This window comes from Ceratina calcarata, unplaced genomic scaffold (genome assembly GCF_001652005.2).
Source record: "Ceratina calcarata isolate Rehan_Ccalc_2016 unplaced genomic scaffold, ASM165200v1 scaffold546.2, whole genome shotgun sequence".
Taxonomy (NCBI): domain Eukaryota; kingdom Metazoa; phylum Arthropoda; class Insecta; order Hymenoptera; family Apidae; genus Ceratina; species Ceratina calcarata.
Genome location: NW_017176634.1, coordinates 591,272 through 616,891, shown reverse-complemented (window position 1 = coordinate 616,891; position 25,620 = coordinate 591,272). Strand labels below are relative to the sequence as shown.

General features: G+C 44.5%; 1 protein-coding gene across 4 annotated transcripts in view; it reads right to left on the bottom strand.

The window, feature by feature from the left end:
- Window positions 1–25,620, bottom strand: part of LOC108628881 (protein split ends) — a 232,842-nt gene that overhangs the window by 54,621 nt on the left and 152,601 nt on the right. For all 4 annotated transcript variants that reach the window (XM_026816801.1, XM_018031091.2, XM_026816800.1 and 1 more), the window contains exon 2: window positions 22,625–22,748. In XM_026816801.1, the coding sequence (XP_026672602.1) occupies window positions 22,625–22,748 (124 nt within the window). The remainder of the gene's footprint in view (window positions 1–22,624; window positions 22,749–25,620) is intronic.

The following is a 25,620-nucleotide window of genomic DNA, read 5'->3' as shown; positions in this document are numbered from 1 at the left end:
AACCGGGCTCTCTCGGAGCCTGTTTATGCGCGTGTACGAAGCGATCAGCTGCGAGCTCGAATTGATTGGTCGAAGAACGGAGGAGGAATCAAATCGATATCTCGTTCCGCCGCTGGACTCCCCTCCCGCCCCTCGCCTAGCGCCACGCATCAATCCGTTCGCCTCCGGTCCGATCCGATCCGGCCCGGCACGGCACGGTTCATCCCCGGCCACTTCGGTGGTTCGTCCAGCTCCCAGGACAATTTCCACCGATAATTAGATCACCGCCATCGTGTTTCACCACCGATGTACACAGGAAAATTTATCGTTCGCTCGGCTCTGCTGCTAGAGAGCTTTACTGCTGGCCGGCAACTTGAATTTTATTAAATAATCGTCGTGTCGTGACATAAATTTTGCTCTGTGATGCAGTTTTTAATTGTCGAGAAATTTTATAGCACCGTGCGTGCGGAAACCACGTTAGACCGTGGAATGCAACCTGTATAACTGTATTTATATGATGAGCTTGACTTGTCAGGTCACCAAATCCGTTGCGAGACGTTAAGAACATGTTTAATAAATTGAATAATGAAATGAATCAATGAACAGACAAAATATCTGCACATTTAAAATTATATTCTACTACCTACTCGCACCAATTCTCATCTAAATTACGTAATTTCCTGCTCTACTTTTTACCTCCTCTTGTTCCTCGAACGATTAAGCAATCGGGAATTGAACCCTGTTAATTCTCATTGATTGTACTCTCAGAGGGGAAGAGCGAGATAGCATTGGGAATCCAGTAATTTCGCGCGCTCGGCCACGGGGATGGAAGGAAATTAAATGATCGGCCAGTAAATTCATTAATTCTGCCGGACGTTGTTCCTTACCGTCCTTTTCTCGTCGATTTCACGGTTCCCAGAATAAAATAAGAGGGGTTGGTATCGGGAGCTCGTTAAATCGGCACATTGGAAACAATTGCGAAGAGAAAGAAATCCGGAACGATTCCGGGGATCCTTTAACGGGTAGACATCGAGAGACGTGAAGTGAAATTAACGTCCACGAGGAAAGCAACCGGACCCGGTTATTTCGTTACGTCGTATCCGCGCGTAATACGATTTCAGGCGAGCGCGAGCAATGTACATACTCGCATTTATTCGATCTGTTCCGTGCAATACTTTTAAAGTCTATTACGATTATTAACAGCCCTTATTTTTTATTCAGTCATAAATTACTTTGAAGTTAATTTACGTGATTAATACTCTGTAAAAAAAAAACGAAACTAAAGAAAATAACTAATTTCCCCTGTACACGTGGACATCATGTTTTCTAGATCAAAGTCTCGATTCTCTGTCAGACAAAATCAGTCTACGACCGATTTATGGGACTCAATCGAGGACTGTAAACGAGGCAAGTCTGGAGGCAAGAAATTCTCGAATCACGTTTAATAAACCGATTTCCGTGAAAATCTACAATGCAGTTTTTTATCTGAACTCGTCGGCGATCTGGACGATTACTAGCAACGTAAAGCTCGTTAAAAGTGGTAAAGAAAGCGTGTCGTGAACGCAATTGAATCGCGTCGCGTCGGAAACAATCGCGCGGCTTCTTCGCGCGCGCCGGAGAAGCCGATGAAAAAGAATAAAAGAGGATGTATAAGGCAAAAAGAGGAGTAGAAAGAGAGAGAGAAAGAGAGAGAGAGAGAGAGAGAGAGAGACTCCCGCGATCCAGCACCAAGTGCAAGGCTCACCGAGGCCGACTCGTTGCACTTTACAGCCGAGAAGCTTGACCACGACACGAGAAAAACGTCTCAGGGCCGACCGGTATCCCCGCTCACCTCCGCGCCTCGTTCGCTCCTGCTCTTTCCACCCTTTCCCTCGAGAAGCCTTTTCGCATCGTCCCTTATACTCGGAGTCTCTACCGGTTCCTTTCCTTTTCTTGAATGAGCATTTATTATCGGAGCAAGACTGCGTGGCAGCTTGCCAGGGCGCACTTGATCTTACTCCGTGCGCCTTGTAAAACACCACTTTCATACCTCTGAAAAGCAATTTAATTCAACGCTCCCTTATCCCCTGGCTTCTCCTCCCCCCTCCCCCGTATCCTTTCCTCTCCATCTGCCACCTCTCTCTCCCCACCGTTTGATTTGCAGCGTCTTTTTCTGCGACTTCGCCTTATTTCTCCGGACGTATTCCCGTGGAGATTCGTATCGCGGTTGTTATCAGCGTGGATCTGAATCCGCCGCGTTTAATCCAGCTTTTCCATCATTTCTTTAGCGCTGGGATTGTTCGTGGCTGGAGATCCGGGACGACGTTCGGCTTTCATTGAAATGTTAATTTCACGGCGGGAAACACGGTTCGATCCGAGCGACGGGAAGGTGGACTCGCGCGTTGCCCGGATATTAATCGTAGGGAATAGTTTCGTTGTGTCGCGGGGATCTCGCGGTCGCAGCTGCCGTGCGCGGAACGCGGTTTGTTATAATTCCAAGCTCGCGGCGTTCCTTCGTAGTTGTCCCGGGAATATAAATCGACCAGACAGAGACGAATCGCTACTCCTTATCGGTGTCTTCGCGTTAAGTACAAGTTTTCCGGAATCGAACCACTGACTTCTAAATAAATTGCTTTCCACTTTATCCGCATAAATATTCCTCGCATTCATGCTATTGCATATTAAAAATTAATAGACGACGTAGTTATATTCGAACACAAACTGTTATGGATAAATGTATTATTACATTCTATTTCATTGTTTAAAAATTCTATAATAAACCGTGCAGCCATTATTAGCACAATGTTACATTCGAGTAGAGTTAAATTAATTTGAAATGTATGCGGATCGCGACCGGACAAGGGATGAGTGGTGGAAGACAAAAGGGGATGTAGGCGAAAGTTGTAAAAACTCGGACTACTGTGCACAGCTGTAGAAACCAGCCTCGGAGCTCGACTTTTTGCTGAATTTAGTTAGAGTTTACAATAGTTTGGGGAAACTGCGGCGTTAAATGAAGCGCAAAAAATTAGAGCAAACTTCCGTTCTAAGCTAAATGGAAGTTATAACAGGTCTAATGAAATAATCATTTTGCACAATAAACAATCTTGAGTGACTTGAACGTAATTAGAACCAGTGCAGGAATTATAATTTTAATACGTACAATTTATGAAACGCGATAAATAATAATGGTTCAACGATTCCCGCAACAAAGATTGACGCTAAATTCACTTAGGAACAAGTTTTTCGCCTTCCATAAAACATGCTAAAGCGATAGCGCAGGCATTCGACGAAGTTTCAACGATTTTTCAGTGAAACTTTCGCGGGACACCCAGTGTCACATCGTTCAAACGCCATAAATTATCCTTTCTTACGCTGCGAGCGAAAACTTCCGCTCTTTCTTTTGATATTCGACAAGAAAAACGCCGAGTTGAAGGAAGTGCGACCGGTCGGGAAAAACTTGCAAGATTAATACCGATAAACTTGCATCGCGTCGAGCTTAATCTTGTTAGAGGCGCAAACAAATCGTAGCGGCGACCGATAAGAGCTGCCGCTGCTTTCTAAAGTCCCATTAGCAGCATAAAACTAGTGAATGTGCATGAAGCGAAATTTACGAGGTAACGTAAATCCACGCCGAATCAATAAAATTTATATTGGATGAAATTTACTGTGAACATTTATACTTGTAATTGCTTCGATATACACGGCGTTGTTGTACGAGTAAAACTAATTTTACATACAGATTTGTATTCCATAAAATCTACAATTCATGTTTCCTTTGGTTTATTCAGCTTTTTATGCAAATGTAAGCGAAACCACGAATGAGAAAAGTACTGGGAAACAGCGCATCGATACATCGTGATACCCCTTTTTAATAACGTCTCAAGCCAGCCAATATTTCCGATACAATGAGTTAGTGAAATATGCGAGTACAGCGAAATATTCGACTGCTGTATTTCTCTTCGGTAAATACGGTGGAAACCTTTTATTTGCATGCCGGTCGATTTTATGAAAGGAAGAAATGTTCCTCTCTTGAATCGTTTAATCTTATGGTCTTTCAGAGATTTTATTGCAGATGAATATTGTACACAATTTATTTTTTCGTCGTGAAATTACCAGCTTGATATTAAAAGCTGATTTTGAAATAGCGGAATATTTAAATTGAAGGTAAATAAAAATTTTTGTTTTGGATGACTGATGAATACAATTTCATTACTTCGTCATTCACCAAATAAAATAGTAGTGGTATAAGAAGAATAGATTCCCAACGAAACTGGGAAATGTTTCAGCCCATATGTCGAGACTGGTTCCACGTGCATCCGACCACATGGAAAAGCACGACCACCCTATTCATTTGATTCTTTTCCCACTGGAAAATACAGTCAGCATGGAACAGCAAACGCATGCAAACAGCCTTCTGTATTTCCTTACATGTGAAGGTGTGCATGCAACGAACCGCGCACGAGCCGAAAGATATTCGAGACCGACGTACGCGCGCCACTTGACAATAACGTACTTCGTACAGAACAAAATTGAACGAGATACGCGTACACTTCGGTACAAAAGTTTGAAATATTATAATGTAAAAATTAAAATAATTTTCTTTACTTAACTCAGATATTTTTTTAATTATTCTATACAGACAAATTGTAAATATAAATAATATTAGAGTTCAGAAACCATTCATTCCTTGGCTCGTTAATTTATATAGTATTTAAAATATTAAGGCTCCATTCTCATTCCATTAAAATTTGGCTAAAGGCCGTGTATTATTAGAAGAGTTAAAATTAAAAGGTTTGAAAAATATTTTGTTGGAATAGCACAAAGGACAAAATAACTGGAAACTCTTGGAACGTGGTGTACGAATAGGGAACGAACAGGGTTGCACGAGCCGTTTTTCCTCCCCTTTTCTTCCTCGTATCGCGCAATAGATTCCCTTCCTTATTTTGCGGCCACCTTCGCGTTCACTCGATTCGGAACGCGGTACTCTCTTTTCCTTGAGATACGACAGCCTGTTCCGAGCTAGTTCCGGATTACGGGGACCTTTACGATCTCTCCCCGCTTGGGAAGCTGGTAGCAGCCAGCAGCATAGAACGATAAAAGGTACCGCGCGGCGCGCTGCAGATAAAGCTGTTCCCTACCCTCGAACGGGAGCGAATGGAATTGGATTTTCCGTATCCGCTTGGAAAAATTCCTGCCGATTGGTAACCGAGTTCGGTGCAATTCGACGATCGGTAGTTGACGATCGTTTCTTTCGAACGAGCACGATTCCTTCGTTTTTAACCACGTAGTAACACATTTTAAGTGATAAAGAGATCTAACATCCGTCCTATTATATGAACACGCTCTTTTATATAGTAGTGTCGTAGATTATTGTAAGGAATAGTTTTAATACTAGTTTAAATCTCGTATCATTTACGATGAAAGATATTTTCGAATGTGATATCCAATTCTTCTCAGCGATGATTACAATATGTACAAAAATGGATAGCTGGCTTTTCAGAACGCAGTGTTATTAAATCTGCGAATATATTCACGGTTAAAAAACGAAAATGCGCGCAGAACCGAGGCGGTGAACAATTTTAATTAAAAACCCTTGCCGAAACGGCGGAACCTCGCGGACAGCGTCCTCTTCGTTAGAGACGAGTGCGAGAAAGAAATACGCGATAAAGCGGACAGCGCTGTTTAATCAGACCGTTTATCAGCGTTTAATTTGCAAAGGCACTCAACGCCGGCGTCTAGCGCCTTTGTAACAATTTCAACAGCGCGGGACAACGAGTATTACTTCGTGCCTCGCGAACACGCGAGAATTTTGTTTTATTATCTCCCCTGTTTCGTTCGCTGGCCGTTACCGCGTTTACTGTTGTTCTCACCGTGTGGATCCCCACGTTACGTGTCGCGTTACGACACGCTTTCTTCGGACACGCGCGGACTCGATGCGACAATTCAACGGCGAGATTAGCATTGTACCTTTGTCCCGACGTACGTTTATAAATTGTCGTCTCGAATCCATTATTTCCTGATTAACGGGAAAGCGAACGAACCGCGCGATACCGTACAAAAGGCGTCACACGCGAACGCTGAGAAGGAAACTAGATGGAATTGTGGAAATGAAAAAACACTCGTCTACCGCGGACACAATGTCTGTCGTTTATCCGACTTCGCGTTGCGACACACGCTTTTAACGCCGAAAGCCTCGGCATTGTTCGCGGCCACGCTCAAAATAAAATATCCCCCGCTCTAACGAAACTTCCGTAAAAAGAATGGTCTTCGTCAAACCTTTGAAAAGCGACAAACGATTTTCAATTCTCGCCTCCTTGTCTCCGACCGAATACCATTTTCTACCAATCAAAACTACTTTAATTATTGAACTCGTGTACTACGAATCCCGTTTAAAACGTATTAATGCAAAATCACGAGAACTGTATACACGATTAACTGTAATTAAGTACTTGTTTTACGCGATTTGTTATTTAAATTAACCCCGGGCGAAACGGATGCGCGTTAAAACGTAGAGGTGTGTATTACAAGGGAAATAATTGGGAATCGGGGTAAACAAAGTGCGGCCGTGATGCTCGCCGTTAAACTCAGTGCTAGTTTAACAATATGAAAATATTTACTGGGAACGCATAATTCCCCGATCCACCGGCCATAAATATGGATAAATTATTCCGGGACATGACCGTGTCCGTGTTCGCGCGAATTTTCATTATGCGCGATTTAACGTAATATTCTGCGCGTATGCCACGCTGCCGCCGCGATATCCGAAAATTTATGCGGAAAACATCGATGCAGTTTTATTGAATTTCAGAGAGTTCGAACCCTGAACCGAGCCGAGGTGTTGCCGTGATACACGTGTTAATGTCCGCGCGGGGATACGGGTGACGGATATCGTTCGATTATAAATCGTCGTTCGCAGACGGGAGCGATAATTCGTATTCTGAACAAAGCGATATTTAGAAGTCCTCCCATATAGTAGCTGGGTACATATAATGGATCATGGCTGCTGTCACCTTTCAACTGCATCGACGTGACAAATATTGTCGATTCGACCGTCACGTCTTTCCCACTATGTCGCGCGCTAAATTTGTACAATTTACGTTTTTCCCTTTTTCACCAAAGGACAAAGCAAACGATAAGCTCGGTTGTTATCGGCTTTTCGCTATAGCGTACTACGAAGTCCGTTAAATGCATACATATAGAAACTGACTGCGCGTCGTTTACTGATAGGAAGCGTCCTCAATTTACAGAGAGAGAGAGAGAGGGAGAGAGAGAAATTACTGTTTGACTCGTTAACTTCCAGAGGATGATTACGTATAATTATATGAGAATTCAGTTAATTATGGAAATAATTGAACTTTACGCGTCAATAAAGCATGGATCGTTATTGAATCACTGTGCCACGAAATTAATTCCCCCAGTTTAAACTGCCTAACGCACAAAAGTTACAACACTCTGGTTGAAACAACCCCTGTGGTGAAAGCATGAAAGCCAATAATGGAATTTCTGTGCGACGGGGGGGTTCACTGGCCGCCCTTGAGCTTCACTGGTTCTATCCTTAACCGTGAAACTAAATCCGCGAATATGGTCAGCGGCGACGAATAGGGACAGAGAGGAGAAGGATCGATCGCCGTTGGGGTGGCGGCGGCGCTTGGCTCGTGCGCTCCTCGAAATTCCATCTATTTCGTTCTAAATTTACCCGAAAGGCGGGGACACATCTACGACCCGGTGGCAGAGGGAGCAAGCAACTCCAGCGTGAAATCATTTGTCCAGGAGAAAGAGGGCGGCGGGGCGCGAAACGGCCGCAAATTGAATAGCTGGCGGAAATACCGGCGGAACGAGCCAACGAATAACCCGTTGCACGCGTTCCACGGCCCACCGTTCTGCTCCTCTGTCCTCGCGTGCAGAATCGTGTATCCAACTCGGTCTCTCCCTGATTTATTAGGGCCAGGCACCGTCAAAGAAAACGTGCAACGGTGTAGCCCCATTCTCCCGTTCCCACTCGCGTCCTCCTGTTCCAACCCACGTACCTCCGCGGCTGTTCTCCCGGTTTCCGGCTGTTTGTGTCGCCGCGGATTGCCCCGTTGCTTCGGAAAAATGTGAAATTTCCAAGAGCCGTTTGCTCGCGTGCTCGGTGAACACGGATTAAACGCGTTCGAGCCCTGCAGACCGTGAAAAATCCGTTCCGTCCGCTGTATCTTTAATAGATCGAGATAATGCGCGGGTCGTGATTCGCGCACGCAACCACCAGCGATTCACGCTCGACCGTGAAATCGCGTCACGTATTCGCGATTCCTTCACAGCCGATTAGGACAATTCTAAGCTAATCATGTAGCAAACTATTGTGTGGAATAAATAATTATTCTTTTTTGCCTCATATGTTTTTTGTAAACAATAAATTGCAGAATCGTGTATCCAACTCGGTCTCTCCCTGATTTATTAGGGCCAGGCACCGTCAAAGAAAACGTGCAACGGTGTAGCCCCATTCTCCCGTTCCCACTCGCGTCCTCCTGTTCCAACCCACGTACCTCCGCGGCTGTTCTCCCGGTTTCCGGCTGTTTGTGTCGCCGCGGATTGCCCCGTTGCTTCGGAAAAATGTGAAATTTCCAAGAGCCGTTTGCTCGCGTGCTCGGTGAACACGGATTAAACGCGTTCGAGCCCTGCAGACCGTGAAAAATCCGTTCCGTCCGCTGTATCTTTAATAGATCGAGATAATGCGCGGGTCGTGATTCGCGCACGCAACCACCAGCGATTCACGCTCGACCGTGAAATCGCGTCACGTATTCGCGATTCCTTCACAGCCGATTAGGACAATTCTAAGCTAATCATGTAGCAAACTATTGTGTGGAATAAATAATTATTCTTTTTTGCCTCATATGTTTTTTGTAAACAATAAATCATTAAATCTTACCCAAGCTTATTATTGAGATTATACAATTTTTAATTATTCTGATATACATAAAATATAATAATATGACTTTATGATACAGTACGTGAAACTGGGAAAGGACAACAATGATAATCTATGAGTATTTCAATACTTTATCAATTACCTCACGATATTACAGTATCTGACCGCGTTTATAATTCGAGTAGAAAGCAGGCACCATGCCGCGGCGATGATATTAATGAAACGTCAGTCAGATTTCCGTATCGCAATATCCAATTCCGAGAGAGCTCCGAAGTACGAAAGGAAGGAGTAGAGGTCGCGGTCGGCGGTCACGCGATAAAATAATTAAAACGTCCCACCCTCGTTTCGCCTCGCGCTGGTGGTGAAAAGGTAATTATTATTCCGTCCGTCAGGCAGCCAAGGGAGAGGGAGTCGCGCACTGGCATTAACCGAGTGAAAAAGTATTCTACGTAGGAGAAATCTTGGATCTAGATCGAGACGGACGATCGTCGGAGACGGTATCGTCGAGGCATCTCCTCGCGAGGAACGTTGCGAGTCAAAGCGGCGTTGATAAATCCGCGCGGGGGAGAGAAACACGTAACGCGGAAACGGTGGAAACAATACGAAGGTAGGGAACGTCGACAGCCGGTTGACTGTTGAATACGTAGCCCGGCCGGGCCGCACGACGGCGGAAAAAAAGCAATCGGTGACAATGAGAAACAGTCGCGAAGGAAAAGCACGGAGAGCGGGCCGGAATAAAAGCGTCGGGAACGGATGTCAACCGGGGAGAACGCCGGACAAATCCGCGGGAACCGACGCGACGCGACGCGACGCGGCGCGGCGGGTCGAAACAGGGAAGGGAAAAAGTAACAAGATGAGTCTACCAACGACCGCGACGCGTCGCGTCGCCGGACTGAAAATTTAGAAACCCGAATAAACTAGACGGAGAAATATATACGACAGGGTACGAGTAGTAGCAGAAAGAAGTGGAGCGCATAAAAATGTGGCAGAGGAGCGGAGAGACGGGGAGGCCGAAGGAGAGAAAGAAAAGAAAAGGAAGGGCTTAATATCGTGTAACGTAATTTAAAAGTGTAATTGCTCTTGTCATGCTCGACGCTGAGGAGAGGAAAGAGAGAGAGAGGGGGGGAGGAGAGGGTGGGGACAACCAGCCACGGTTAGAGAACGGTGGTCGACAATGGCTCTGCTACGGCTCCGGTCTCCTCCTGGCCGGGCTACCGGCACCGTAATAAGTTTTCATGCAAAGCGAACGTGGATTATCCAACCGTGAATGTGCCCGGGAATTATATTTCACGGAAGGAAGCAGACTGTTACTGTTTCTATCTCCATCCTTCTGCGCGCCAACTCCCTTTTCCCTCGCTCCACCCCAGTGCCATTTCTATTGCTCTAACGTTCCTCGGCTTCTCTCTGTCTTGAGCTTGTCATAAATTACACGGAACAATCCGAGGTCACAGTCAGGATTCACCAGTATCCTATACGAGCTTGTACCTTTCCACCCTGTCTCGTTTTGTTTCGGTTCGCGACGTTCCTGGTTTATGTGCGCTCATCTCGACTACAGGTGAGCTAACGCCCGTTGTTTGCGTCCTGTTGACTGTGGCCGGTGGAAGATAGATCATCGACAACGATCCGGTTGAACGGAGATTGCTGACGGCAAAGGGCTGAAACGCCACGAGGGTGGCAAACTAGGTAACAGTCCATTAATTGATACCCACGTAGCTTCTCACTTCGTGTACCACGAATTGATTCCAAGCTCGTGAATGTTTTATTTGAAAGCTCTCATTTGAAAAGGAGTAGCAGTATTTTGTAATTCGATTATTAGGTAACAAGGATTAAACTTCTGCCGCTTTATAGCCAATATAAATGTCACATTTCAGAATCGATCTCTACGCCCGTTGTTGTGGTGTATAATTTATAATTCCTTCACCGTTACTAACTTCTACGTCGGAAGAATCAATCCTACTGCGCATTTCCAGTACTTTCGACCATCCTTCAATTTCAATCAGTTGGGTCTCGGAGGAGCGGAACCGCGTCAGAGTCCAAATAATCAGCCCACGTATCAGAAATAGTCTGGAACCACCCCCTTTTTTTACGAGCAACAGAGGAATAAATCGAAGAGCCATTGGGTTGAGGTCGGGAGATTCGGGAAAAGGGGTGAAAAGCTGGCTGGACCGAGCGTGTCCCGGGAGTTTAAGGGTGAGACGTTCGGGGCAGAGACGAACAAGCGAAACGCGGAGACGAAGAAGGGCTACAAGAGGTCGAGGAAAGGGGAATCGCCGTGGGGTCCTAAGCGCGGCGAGACCGGGAGGGTGGAGGCAGAGATCTCCGTGAAGGGACGGGAGGTGAGACATATGAAACGGACATGAACTTTGAGCGGTGCGAGAGCACGAGCCTCTTGATGTCGGTGAACGCGTCGGTGGTGGAGCCAGTCTGTTCCGGTGGTGAATCGGTGATGGTGTGTGTCGGTAGTCGGTGGCGAACAGCAGAAAGGCAGAGACAGAGCGAGAGAGCGAGGTGGGTCGAAGGCGGCGGCTCCAGACTCCAGACTCGAGACCCAGGTCGATATCAGCCTCGAGCAAACCAGACATCTACCGACCATTCGCAAAACATTCACCTCAAGTGTCCCCGGCAATGCCCTCTCTCCTCTTCTCTCCGTCGTTCTCGCGCTCTCTCGATACGCTGCGATGCAGTCCCCCTCGCGGTGCACCCGCGGGGGTGCAGCCGCGCCACCTTTCGTTCGACCCGGCTTCTCATCCCACCCCCTCGCGCTCGTCCACCCCCTATTCTCTTCTCTCAAGAGAGATAACCTCCGGTCGGAACTGAAATCGCATTAACGATCGGTTCACGGGTCACTTGCTCCGGCTTTTCCACGCCGTTTTTAATACCGTTTCGTAGATGGAATTTAATTGCCGACCGCCAACAGCGCTAGCGTTACTGGTTCTCAGAAATTACAGCGCGATAATCTAATAAGTCTGTTTATGTCCCCGACGGCTATATCCAAGAAAATTATTGCTTACACAAATATTCGATCAGTTAATGAGAAACATACAATAGAACGGGATTGAATGAAACTGTTCTGAAACCGAATTAACCACGTGGTATTGCGTACAGACATGACCAGACAGAATAATAAAAGAAACTTGGAATACCTATTGGATTCTCTTTGCAAAATCAATCTTCTGTAAAGGCACTCATCTCGAACTAGTGAAACTGTTGTACACTTCGATCCACAGCAATCGTTTAATCACGTTTTCTCGTTCAGAAATTTGTTACATTGACGCGTGTTCAGATTGAATTACATCCGATGACGAGCGAAGCTGAAGCGATAGCTGAAACGTTTAATTCCGCACGAGTAATTATTCCCCGTCGACACTTTTATGGTCGGTTTATTAAAAGCGAAGAAAGTTTATAGCGGTTCGCAACGCGATTGCATAATCCTGTAGGTTGTACACGTTTATAGGAAAACGTCTGTGTAATTGGCAGTTGAATACGGATGATTGCGCGCGAATAGGTAGCAGCATCTGCTAACTCGGCAGCATTTGCATATGAATAGTACCCGCTACGATCCCGACCGCGTGCCAGAGTGCTAAAGTTATTTAAGCTTATTCCCTCAATGATTTTGGATACACAGGTACGATAATTATTATGAGGAAGTAATATGATAAGTTATCATATTTTTCCTGACTCATCATAAACTCTACGCAATTATTACTATTACAAAACCGTATACATAATAACTTTTTGCTAAAATATTAATGAGCTACCAAATAAACTTACAAACAATTTTTATGAAATTGTCTACTCTATTCCATAAGCGAAATATAAGCTGAAACGTGAAAGACGTTGCTAGATTTATTAATAATCGATATTTCGTTTAGTAATCGATGGCGTAAGGAACAGTGGAACACGCGGAGCGAGATTTCCTCTGCGAAACGGAGAGGGATACTTTACCGGTGTGTTCGTATCGCGTGAACGACCCAGCTTGCGGCCTTATTCATCGTGGTCACATTAACGTTCATAAACTTTGAACGTACCCGATGCCATATTTCAAGTTAATGAGGGCAATAAATTTATACGTCGCTGTAGACTGGCAGGGAGACAGGGAGATTGAACGACGAGGAGAGGGTGGTTCGCTCGTTGAGAAAAGAAAAAGAAGAACGAGCGGCGTGAGTGGGCGTTCAGAGGAAAAGGAGAAAAGTTGCGAGAAGAACGAGGGAACGCTGGGAAATGCGAAAAGAATAAAGGGAAGAAGAAACGCGGAGGCTTGGATAATGGGAAAAGGTGGCGAGTAAAAGTAATTGGAAATGAAAGAGAGTATTGCGGCGAGCTAAGGAGAAATTGCGAGCGTCGAGAATCGTCGACCGGTTCACGGGAACATTGTTGGAAAAACGTGTGGTTACGCGTGAACGTTCAGAAAGCCTGGGTCGGGACGATTGGTTAGAGATAACGGTGATTATCGAGGAAATAAATGTCGAGGGAAGAGAAACGCCGAGCAAACTTAATTAGAAAAGTTCAGCTTTCCGTTCGAACACCAAGAAAACAATGAGAAGAACAGAAATACGATAATACGAACGTAATAGGTAATGGACGGAAAGGTGAATAGCGAGCATTAAATTGAAATAACGTATAAATACAGCGTGGTAACGTACAACGGGAAGAAGTTTGACATTTGATGAACATTGAAAAAACAAAGGGAGGGAAATGTAATAAATGGAATAACGGTGTAAGTGTCGACAGAATATGGGCCGAGCTACACGTAAAAGTAATTGAGAACGAGAAAAAAGGTACGTTACCGATGTAGGTAATATCGGAGAAGGAGGGAGAAAGTCAAGAGTGGAGGAGTGGATGTACACACAAGCGACCGATATCCGTTTTTATTAATAGAAATTCAATTTGAACGGAGCAAGCCCAAGCCCGGCAATTCGGAGAAAATTGAATTATCCTCGGAATTATCGGTAGAGTGCACGATATCCGTGCATCCCGGCTCTATGTATGAGTGATCTATAACCGGAACACGTTTTACACGTCGAATAAAGCGCGTCGATGTTCTTCAGCATGAATGCAGCATGAAAATTTGTTGCGATTTTAATTTCCCTATTGCTGAACGTCTGTGAAAGACGTTGCTAGATTTATTAATAATCGATATTTCGTTTAGTAATCGATGGCGTAAGGAACAGTGGAACACGCGGAGCGAGATTTCCTCTGCGAAACGGAGAGGGATACTTTACCGGTGTGTTCGTATCGCGTGAACGACCCAGCTTGCGGCCTTATTCATCGTGGTCACATTAACGTTCATAAACTTTGAACGTACCCGATGCCATATTTCAAGTTAATGAGGGCAATAAATTTATACGTCGCTGTAGACTGGCAGGGAGACAGGGAGATTGAACGACGAGGAGAGGGTGGTTCGCTCGTTGAGAAAAGAAAAAGAAGAACGAGCGGCGTGAGTGGGCGTTCAGAGGAAAAGGAGAAAAGTTGCGAGAAGAACGAGGGAACGCTGGGAAATGCGAAAAGAATAAAGGGAAGAAGAAACGCGGAGGCTTGGATAATGGGAAAAGGTGGCGAGTAAAAGTAATTGGAAATGAAAGAGAGTATTGCGGCGAGCTAAGGAGAAATTGCGAGCGTCGAGAATCGTCGACCGGTTCACGGGAACATTGTTGGAAAAACGTGTGGTTACGCGTGAACGTTCAGAAAGCCTGGGTCGGGACGATTGGTTAGAGATAACGGTGATTATCGAGGAAATAAATGTCGAGGGAAGAGAAACGCCGAGCAAACTTAATTAGAAAAGTTCAGCTTTCCGTTCGAACACCAAGAAAACAATGAGAAGAACAGAAATACGATAATACGAACGTAATAGGTAATGGACGGAAAGGTGAATAGCGAGCATTAAATTGAAATAACGTATAAATACAGCGTGGTAACGTACAACGGGAAGAAGTTTGACATTTGATGAACATTGAAAAAACAAAGGGAGGGAAATGTAATAAATGGAATAACGGTGTAAGTGTCGACAGAATATGGGCCGAGCTACACGTAAAAGTAATTGAGAACGAGAAAAAAGGTACGTTACCGATGTAGGTAATATCGGAGAAGGAGGGAGAAAGTCAAGAGTGGAGGAGTGGATGTACACACAAGCGACCGATATCCGTTTTTATTAATAGAAATTCAATTTGAACGGAGCAAGCCCAAGCCCGGCAATTCGGAGAAAATTGAATTATCCTCGGAATTATCGGTAGAGTGCACGATATCCGTGCATCCCGGCTCTATGTATGAGTGATCTATAACCGGAACACGTTTTACACGTCGAATAAAGCGCGTCGATGTTCTTCAGCATGAATGCAGCATGAAAATTTGTTGCGATTTTAATTTCCCTATTGCTGAACGTCGATATACTTCGTATCGTTTGCTCATTTAAAATATCATGATTTCTCGACCTATCCGATTCGCGTTTTTCATTAATTTAATATTTTATACGAAATAAAGTTCTATAAATTTTATCATCCTACTCTTTAATTATCGATAATTAAACAAAATTGAAGAATATTAGGTCAGATTTATAATTTCCCTGGCTAGAAGCACTGCAATTAGTCATTCCGCATCAGGGAAATAATCGGGCAGGCGTTGAACGTTTTTCCCCTAACGAAGCCAAAAGTTCTTCAGGAATTAGCGCGAGACGGAGAACTCGAAGAAAGTTTTAACTGTTGTTTCTTCAAACTGTTTGCGCGGTTTCTTAATTGTCGACAAACATAAACACCGAGCTGCGACATTCAGTGCAGAAAACATTTGAACAAATGCATAGCACTTTTTAGATCAGTACACTAGTACCCTGATATTCATTAATGCGCAAAGAATATTACTTTTTCATGGATGAAAATATTGGAGGATGAAAATATAGGAATCATGCTAGAATTGTTAGAATGGAATAATTAACGGTTAATAAAACAATCTTTCAAGACATCTGGTAACCGTGAAGCAACTTCTATCGAGAGAAATTCTGTTCAAACCTTCGCCAATCCGATCCATTCAGCATCGACTCGGCACAATACGAGCACGAGCATGAATATAAATTGGTTCGCGGCTGCCGCGAGGGGGAGTTGAACGAGGTTCAAGAATTCCATGGGAAATACCAGCAAAGAAATTCCGAGACGTCAGAATATTTCTGTCGAGCCGTAACTAACAAAGACGCAAACGTACCCGATAGGATTCACCCCATCCATTCGTCGCGAGCGAGCGCGCGCGCGCGCTCGCTTCTTGCAGTCATAAAGTTGCAGCGACTATCAAAGAGAGAGCGAGCCGGACAGTTCGACTTATTCGCGGGACCTCTACACGGGGACCGCCAATTACAAAAGGGATCTGTCGCGAATTCCAGCCTCCCCCGGGCGGTCCTACCGTTCTCTTTTTCTCGGCGAAAACTTTGTGTGGTTCGCCAGGCCTGGGATCCTTTTCCACCGAGACACCGTACAAGATTACTTTCTTTGTACAAGCGAAGTTCGTTTCCCTGCCGATAGCTCTGGTCGATTACAAAAGAGAGCGCTCTTTGAGGCCGGGATCCCTTTTGTATAAACGCCGCGGCTTTCTCGTCGTCTTATCCGCGGAAACTCGTATCCCGTTCCACGATCGCGTCGCCCGATGACACACCCACCCCCGCTCACCCTCTGCCGCCTTTCTTTCGATGGAAATTAATCGGCAGTCCGCGTTCGATTGGAAATTAAAAATCGACTCCCTTTTAAAGGGAGCCGTGCGCGCATGCACGGCTTTGAAGCTGCGCTACGAACCCGGAAGTCGTGCCTCCGATTCAATGGAATCTGCGGAACGGTGAGAAAGGGAATGCCCGGTAATTTGATGTCTAGGCTTATCCTTTTTCTACCGCTTTCTCTGTAAGAGAGAACTTTGCCCGTGTGCATGTACGTCGTACGCGGGAATGCAATTTCTCGCCCCGTTTCGTCACGATTCTATTTTACGATTAATCGATATCGAGCTATCCGGTTTTCAACTTCAAATGGACTTTTTCCGGCTGTCAATGTACTCATCAATCTCAGATGAAATTGCAATTATTATATACGATTAAAATTGTACACACTTTTAATATTATAGCATCGCTTTATTTAAAATAGAATTTATTTTGATGAACAGACGGTCGGACATAAATCCAGACCAGTTTTGAGAAAAGGAAAAGAAGGATGCGCGTGTGCTCGCGACGGGAGAAGAGGCAAATTCATTAAAGCAAATTACTTACGCACGAGCTTAAACAAGACAGGGGTCGATGTAATAAAAGGGTACTCGGTTACCCTTTGTTAACGTCACGGTGCAACTCGTGCGTTCGCTTAAGCACTCGCTAATACATCCGCCGAGACATCGGCAAGGCCGTGGCAGTACGCGCGGCGGTGATAATGAATAGGAACAACTCCATAAACTAACTACTCCTCTTGGTAATGAACGCGAGCCTTTCTGGCTGTGTTTGGATCCGCAGCTACCTGCAAACGCGACCGGACTCGTCGAACCATGTACCAATCCTCGAGATTAGAATCGCAGAAATACAATTCTGCAGTGTGCGAACTTATGCTATGAAAGAAGTTCCAGGGACTACCGGGATTTTCCGATTTTTTAAAGGTGAAACGTTTAAACGACCACGTTTTATGGTCTCGCTGTTACGAGCCACTGAGGAAGTAATAACACGATAGGAAGTACAGACGTATGCAGTTTGGTAATACCTCGCATGAACTATAACGTGGGTTGGAAGATAAACCGACTTCGACGAATGTTTAACGAGATGTAACTGGCGTTAGTGTGAAGTGCTAATCTGCAGTCTCTATGAAGAATATTTTATGAAATGGGTACCTGCAGTTTCAGTGAAAAAATATTAACCGGTTCGAGAATTATAACTACTCAAGTGATTATGCTTGCAGTTTCTTTGATTCTTGAATTATCGTTGAAAATGGATAATAATATACTGCATGTCAGAATTTATAAATGAATTGCATATCTATGTCTCGTGGATAAGAAACTGATGTAAATCATTCAAATTGCACAAGAAACTCCGAACTTGCATATCATAATATCAAGTTTAAAAATAAAATGGAACAGTCTGTTGATCCAGTATAAATTGCTAACGTTCCCCGGCGCACGAGCGTACATCCGATTATAATAAGACGGCCTTTTCAAGCAACCAAATTTTCATTCACCATCTCAATCCGCCTTATCCTTAATCCATCACGTATGCTCCATCCAAATCGGAAACAATACCGCCTATTCATGCTAGCTTCTCGGCAAACGATTTCATTCAATGCCTGATCACCGATTCCGTTCTAATTCAAGCCGCGCTCCCCGTTTCATCGACACAATGCGTACAATGGGGCAGCTCCAACGATTCGTCTAACGTATCAATAATTTGGCTAACAATTTCCCGCGGCACTGGAAGCCATCGCGACTCCGCCGAAAACGAAAGCCGGTGTGCAAACACTTCCCTAGTCCACGGGAAACCGCGAAATCGTTTCGTGGCTCGATGACTCCGGCACTGTGTACACGTAACAATAGGCGGAAACGTCGGTCGGCTACAAAAGGAGCATCGCGAGTAAGGGAGAGAATGCACGTCGGTTGGACAGGAACACCGGTGGCCCGATAAAGAATCGGGCCGAATCAAAGGTTCCCGGGGGAAACGTTAAGGCTGTCTCCTACATATGGTGGCTCAGATTGTCACGGATAGTTACGGTGTCTGGTTATTGTAATTGGGTATCCGCGGACAGAAAGCCCGTTCCCGTGCGCGACACGATACGATCGATTCGATTTTTCGACGGCCGACCGCGAGCATTTTATTACCTTGGCCCCGGGAGCTCATACATATCCATTTCATATTACAATCGGCAAATAAAAAGCAACACTACGACATACCATTTAATAGCTCTCACTCTCTTAAAATTGCTCTAATAATCGCCAGAGGAATTTCTATTGCGAAATAAACTACGAAATCCTATATTTCTCATGAGATGTTATTTCGACCGATACATTCCGAATGGATATGATAGCTCATTAATTAGTAACGGATATAATAACGCGTTCGACATTAATAAACGTGAAAGCGATGTTTCGTGAATTCTGTTTCAATTGGATTTCTTTCGGGGAACGGGATTATGGGGGCTCGAACAATCGCGACTGTTTGAACGGAGACGGTTTATGAGCGATTGTGTCGAATTTATAGCTCGCTGGTTTAACGACCACCGGTCTAGGATTTGCAATGTACAGAACGGTAATAAAGGTACGGAAAACGTGAAGATAATTCGGCCTTTCAAATGTTGCTTTCGCCTCGTATTATATCGCATGCTTTATTAATGTATTTCGTGTCATTTGAAGTAATCCTTCTCTATCAATTATGAAGGACTTTCAATTTATAGAATACATATTAAAAATGATGAACGTTTTCTATCCCAGTTAAAACTCGATTAATCACATAATATTATCACTGCTAGCCACGCGGTTTCACGCTGCCGCGCAGCAACAATTCAATTAAATTCGTCACGTATCGTTGACCGACGATAAACGACCGGCCGTCTTGGCGAGCGAACGACCACCGTTGCGATTATGATAATTTCATATCGTTTTCTCCCCCGAGACCAACCCGAGAACTTTTTTCCCCGACCGTCTGCCGATTTCACTTCGCACAGCCCCCGCCCGTTTCCTCGGCACCCTTTTCCGGCGGTTGTTCTTCTAGGAAATCGCACGACGTCCAGACAGGCGCGGCGGTCTCATTGTCCACGGCTAGATAGGGCCGTTTGCATTGCAGATTTGTACCCGATACAATCTGACCGGCCCGTTGCCAGAGAACCGAACGACCCTTTTCTCTCTCTCTGTTGGTTTAGAACAGAATTCGTCTCTCGCGAGACGAATCGCCTGCTGCCGCATACGTAATAGAAATTGTAACGTCGCCGACGCTAATTTATAGCGCATCTCCGGCGATTACCGTGGATAATGATATTTGCGGTCGTCCGGGAGCCACGAGACACGCCCGATTGACACCGTGTCGCGATAAATTTGCCTCTACGTTGAGTGAATTAGTTCCACGGAACAGAAACCTCTCGGATAATTGAGACAGGAAATAACTCACAATTCGATAAATTAAAAAATTAATTAGATAAACGTGTTCGAATTTAACAATCGTGTGTTACATAATATGCAAGTTTTGTCCATTGTTTATTAAACTTAGTGTTTGCTTGAAATACTATTGACCGAGAATTTAGCTTAACGACTATGCGTGTACATCAAACGGGTGTACACAGAAATTTTACGGAAACATCAACGAACGCGCGTAACAATCGGTCCAGTTAATCGAAAGCCATTAATCCTGGTGAATCGATAATTGCGTAGGGAAGGATCGTAGCCAGAAATCGTCATCGGCGAGAGACAATGAACGGATGCCACGATAATTGGTCGATAAAGTGATAAACCCGGGGTAGAGATTATATTGTAAGCATGGCAGCACCGTGTCAGAGATATGCAAATGATTATTAATTATTAGCGCGTTGATCGTTGCCGGCTGACGACAGGCGCGGATCGATGCCGCTGTGAATTCTCGTCGTAGAGACTCGATACGATACCCGGACGATAAAGTTTAATTAAGGGACATATTAACGCACCGGGGATACCTAAGCAACGGTAAGCAGCGTGGCTGAGTGAGCGGTTAGCAGGCAGGTGCATGGATAATTATACGTTTTCCTCGTATATATCGTCGCATGCTACCGGAATAATTAAGCAAAACTGATGAGCGTGTTCGTCCCTATGCGCCGGGGCGTAGCAACTCCTTTCGCGTCGCCACTTCCTTTTTCTTTCTATTTTTTTCTTGTATTTCGTCTCTCTTTCTCTCCCTCTTTCTGTGGCATCCGCACTGTTTCGTAAATTTTTAATACGTTCACCGATGCGCCGCAACGTGCTCTTTAAATTAACATTGTTATTGCTCGCGTCGCGTCGCCTCTTCAAGCTTATTGGCGTTCCGTTGATAATTACGCGCGGTTAACCAGTTAACTCGCCGCGGACTAATCGTTTGTTTACCCGGTTCCCTCGTCTTCTCGCTACGTTGTTACACGTTTCATGTTGGGAACAATCGTCGGACGGTTTCTCGCATGAATTATTAAAATGATTGAGATAAAACGGTCACCACGAGCAGCGAGGTGAAATTTTTCATTAGCCACGTGCATGCATAATTCCGAGGGATCTCTCTCAACGAGTTCATCAATGCCACGTCCTCGAGACACGGTCTCCCGCCGGCTTAATGACAGTAATAATGGTAAGATAAGCTTGTTGGAAGTGATGTACGAGCTTAGTTACCACGTACCGCGATACCGCATGCATTGTCGACAAAACGAACATTTATGAACGATAAAATTAAACACTAAACTAGATATCTTTTATGACGGGACTTGATTTTAATTTATGAAATACAAATAAATTACCAATGAAATATAGTTGAGTAAAAACTTCTGCAAATCTACTGTAAAATTTGATAAGAAAATAATAAGAATAAATCTTCTGTTTTCTCTAATTCCAATACACGCGTTATTACACAAATATCTGAATAATTTGCAACTGAAATTTGAACTTCAATCCGTCTTTGATTCTTCAATCTCAATTTTCCTCGTTCCATCGTCCGCGTAATCGGAAAAAGCGCAGGCATCCCACGCATTCGAATTAAACACTTTGCGTGGCTAATGACTACGCCACCTGCACGCGGGTACCTGATAAATAAACAGCGTTCAACTACAGACTGCAATTAAGCCTCGCCGCGTTGAGTCTCCCATCCCGTCGACTACTTTCACTATCGCGGCGCGGTGGAAAAACGTCAAGAGAATACCGAGTGTAGCCGATCCGACGTACTGTGTAATGAGTGTCTAAAAGTCAATCGTAAATCCTCATAATGCGTTTAGAATTTTCAATACGAAAATATTTTCGCATCAATTTGAAGAGAGTGAATGATAATTTCGATCTTTCATTAGTATAAAACAATTCAATTAATGCATTATGAGACCGTCTTTGCTCATTGTAGAGAGATTGAAAAATTTGATATTTTTTCACTGTGAGATAAAATTTCCGAAATTCTTTCACGTAAGCGTTTGCATATTCCTGTTGGCTGTACATCAACTATATTGACTCATTGCACGAGGAATGCCGCTTCGAGCCACGAACAGATTTCTCCGGCCAGATTACGACAAGAACATCGGTCGATCGTTTAGCTACACGAGGCACAGCGATTTACTCGCGACAGGCATCGACGTACGCGCCGACCTTTTTACGAGCCACGATTTCTTCGATTCGAACTTTTCTTGTCGCGAGCTACGCCGCAGATTTATTTAAATTGCGCTACGTCGCGGGACGATTTAAATCGAGAATCGTTTCCTTACGGTCGTTCGCACGACTTTTACCAATGAATTCTTGATCGACCGTTTAAATATTCAATAGACGAGAATCATCGAATTTTTAATCTAATTCAAACAATATTAAACTGACTCGTTACGATTTGTAACATCAGCCGATGTGGAACCAATTTAAAGTTCCCTATGAAATAATGCTTGTCGTGTTCTTTATGAAAATCGCCTCGACGAACAATGCGGCGATGTTCGAAATGACTAACAACCGGCGCGGCGCATATATACTACACGCTCGTAGCGCAATAATTGCGGCAATTTAACAGACATGGAATGTGTACACGAAACTCTGGCTCCGGTCGTGACGTCCGTGAACGCCGCGCCACACCAGTATAAAAATTACCGTCGAACATACCTTGGGGTCGAAGTTGAAGACCTGTTCGGGTCTTAGCGGACACTCGAGACCGCATTTGCAGGTTCCCACTGTCGTCAGGTACTCCTTCAGCTGATCCAGCGAACCCAGCGCTGTGCTGCTTGGACTGTAACACAGATAAGAGTAAAAAATAAACGTTAATGGACATAGCATGCGAGATGGAGATAAAACGAGGAGGGCATGGAATAAAACGAGTACACAATTTACTCGTTACGTCCGACTAACTTTACTGCCCTTTATCGGAGTTTTATCATTTACAATTAATTGCGACAAAGTCGTCTAAAAAAGACTTATTAATTATTTATAGCGTCACCTTCCCGGATTAAATCGATACAAACGGCAATGAATATTTTAACTGAATACCATCCGAAGGACAGATTTCTCGTATAATCGTGTGATACGGTTTATGTGATATGACATAATAATTGCATTCTACGATACAAAGGATTGAACAAAGGCAACGCATGAACGAGATTAAGCGAGGAGGCAAGCACAGACTGAATATAAATATGCCTTCCCCTTTTTCACTTCCTCTTGGAGGTTTCAATCATATTTCTGGCCGGTCGTTCGAGCGCTGCGAACGAGCCGAACGAGCGATATCAAAGATAAATTAACCAACTCGTAAAGAAGCTGTAACGGGGAACGAGGGAGCCGATGTTTCGAGGGGAGCAGCAAATAGGCGTTTCATAATTTCACCGGTCGCGTCGATGAGCTGGAAGGAGACCGGAGAAGACGGTTTATTACCTACAGACATCGCTTGTTTGGCGAAACGGGACAGTAATGGTTTGAGGACGTTTGCCGAAGCGGCCAGCGAATAACACCGAGCCGAGGGTGCTGGATCCTTGTGATAATTCTAACTGGCCCCGTGAAACTAAAACGGTTATCGATGTTCCTGAAGGGGACGCGAGTTATTGCATCACTTAGACCGCTGGCAAATTTTCTGTTCAGAATATTTTATGTCGCTGGCAAAGTTATGACGTTCATTACCGTCCTCTCCCTTATCGCACTTTCTATTTCTCGTTTCAACGTTATAGTTCTGAATCAGAGATTTTTATATACAAACATTTTAAATTGTAAAACAGTATTGATACACGTTATTCATGGAACAAGGTGCCGCGCAATTAGTTATAATCCAACCCTAAACGGAGTATCGTATTAACCGGAATTTCTGAAGATACCCATCAACCACGAGAATTTGCATAAAGCCGTAAACAAAAATGAATACGGGCGAAGGTCGTCGTCACGTTTCGCGCGTTTAATCCCATCCAATCTTCCCGGTGCGGCGCGGCGTTAAGCGTCGCGTCGGGTTGCATTTTTGCCTCGTTAGCATTTTCATTTGGCGCGCGGCGGTAATTGAAATCCCGCAATTAATCTGGGAACACAGGGCGTCATAACGGAAAGACGGCAGCCGGGTTAAGCTGCTGTCTGGCCGTCCTTCGAAACGAAAGACGGTTTATCACCTATCGCTCTCTGACGTCGAATCACCGACGGGGAACGTTGCTTTGCAAGCAACTAATTCGAACGAGGGGATCCTTCCTCCTTGCCGCTGTGCGGTGGCTCGGAGTTGAATCAACGAGCTGAAACGGAGGCAGGGTCGGCCGCCTTGTATATTGATTACCCTGTAGAGGGACAGAGAGACTTTGTTTCGGGGTACTTTGCAGCTTCCTAAACTAATAACCTCGGGCGCTTCATCCCGGCATTATAACCTCGGGGGAAGGCTCGCCTTTCCCCCTTCACCCGATATCCCCGACACCGCCGTAGGAATTCTCCTGGCAATTATTTCACGTGACAACAAGACGAATTCGCGCACCCACGCTCGTGCTAATTTGCGCCGGATTCGATTTGTTCGCCGACCCACCTGCTCTAAACTCTGCTCCGTCGCGTACCGCGACTCCGGCCGGCCTTTGTCGCGACCGCTTATGAATTATGAAATACATATTTTAGTCAGACCGAGGATTATTATTTAGCGAAGTTACGCTGCCCACTGAGCGAAATTCATACCCGGTCTTCTCCGAACGACGGAATAATTAATTACTCGCGAATGGACTCACTGCGCAGTTTGTAACGAGCAAGTCGAGGTTGCAAAATTCAATGTACACGACTGACTTTTAGAATCTGTCGTACTTATAACTTAAAATAACATTTTTGTTAAAGAGTTTCCAGTGGAAAATCAGAGGAAGTTTCAACTTGCATTTCATATATATTAATAAAAATGTCATCGACGAATCAATGATATTTTTATTTAACCAAAGAATTTTTACCTCGAAAAAGGAAGTTGTTACCAAAGGTATCTACCAAAAATGTCATATTCTTACTCGACTCGAAGGTGTACACATTTTTGCGAGTCTCGAGGATCGTGCCAAGGTTTCGCGTGGTTCGTAAAGCAGACTTTTCCCATGCCACCCTCCTTATCCCAGGATTCGAAATGCAAAATCCTTGGCGATGTATCAACATTCACGGGACCATAGACCCGGAGGTCTGGGGGATTCCCAGCTGACGGAGAAAATAAGAATCGTGGGGTGGCTCTCATCCTCTTCGTGCGGTCGCATAACCTCCCCGCTCAAGGGCGGAGGACGGCATGTACCATAGATAACCCCTAATGTTTCTAAGGGAAAAAAACCCCGTCGGAATATATGAAAACCCGCGCGAGATTCGATAAATAATGTGGCTTACGATTGAATTTTTTCAGCCAATGTAGTCGTAATAAACTGTGGAACATTTGTGTAAAAACGAATTAGACAAATATTGTGTATGCCAATAAAATGCCATATAATCATACGTAACTCGTTAAATATCGAAGTTAGAAGGACAACAACTTTTATTTGAAGCATTTTTCCCAATTTTGAAAAAAAAAAAAAAATTATCGTCAGCTTCAATACTTAATTGGATATTTCCTTCTATACTTTTTAGCACGTAGCTATTTATTATTAGCATTATTCTTCCGATGTCTGATTTCTTTTTAGTTATAGGAAATGCGT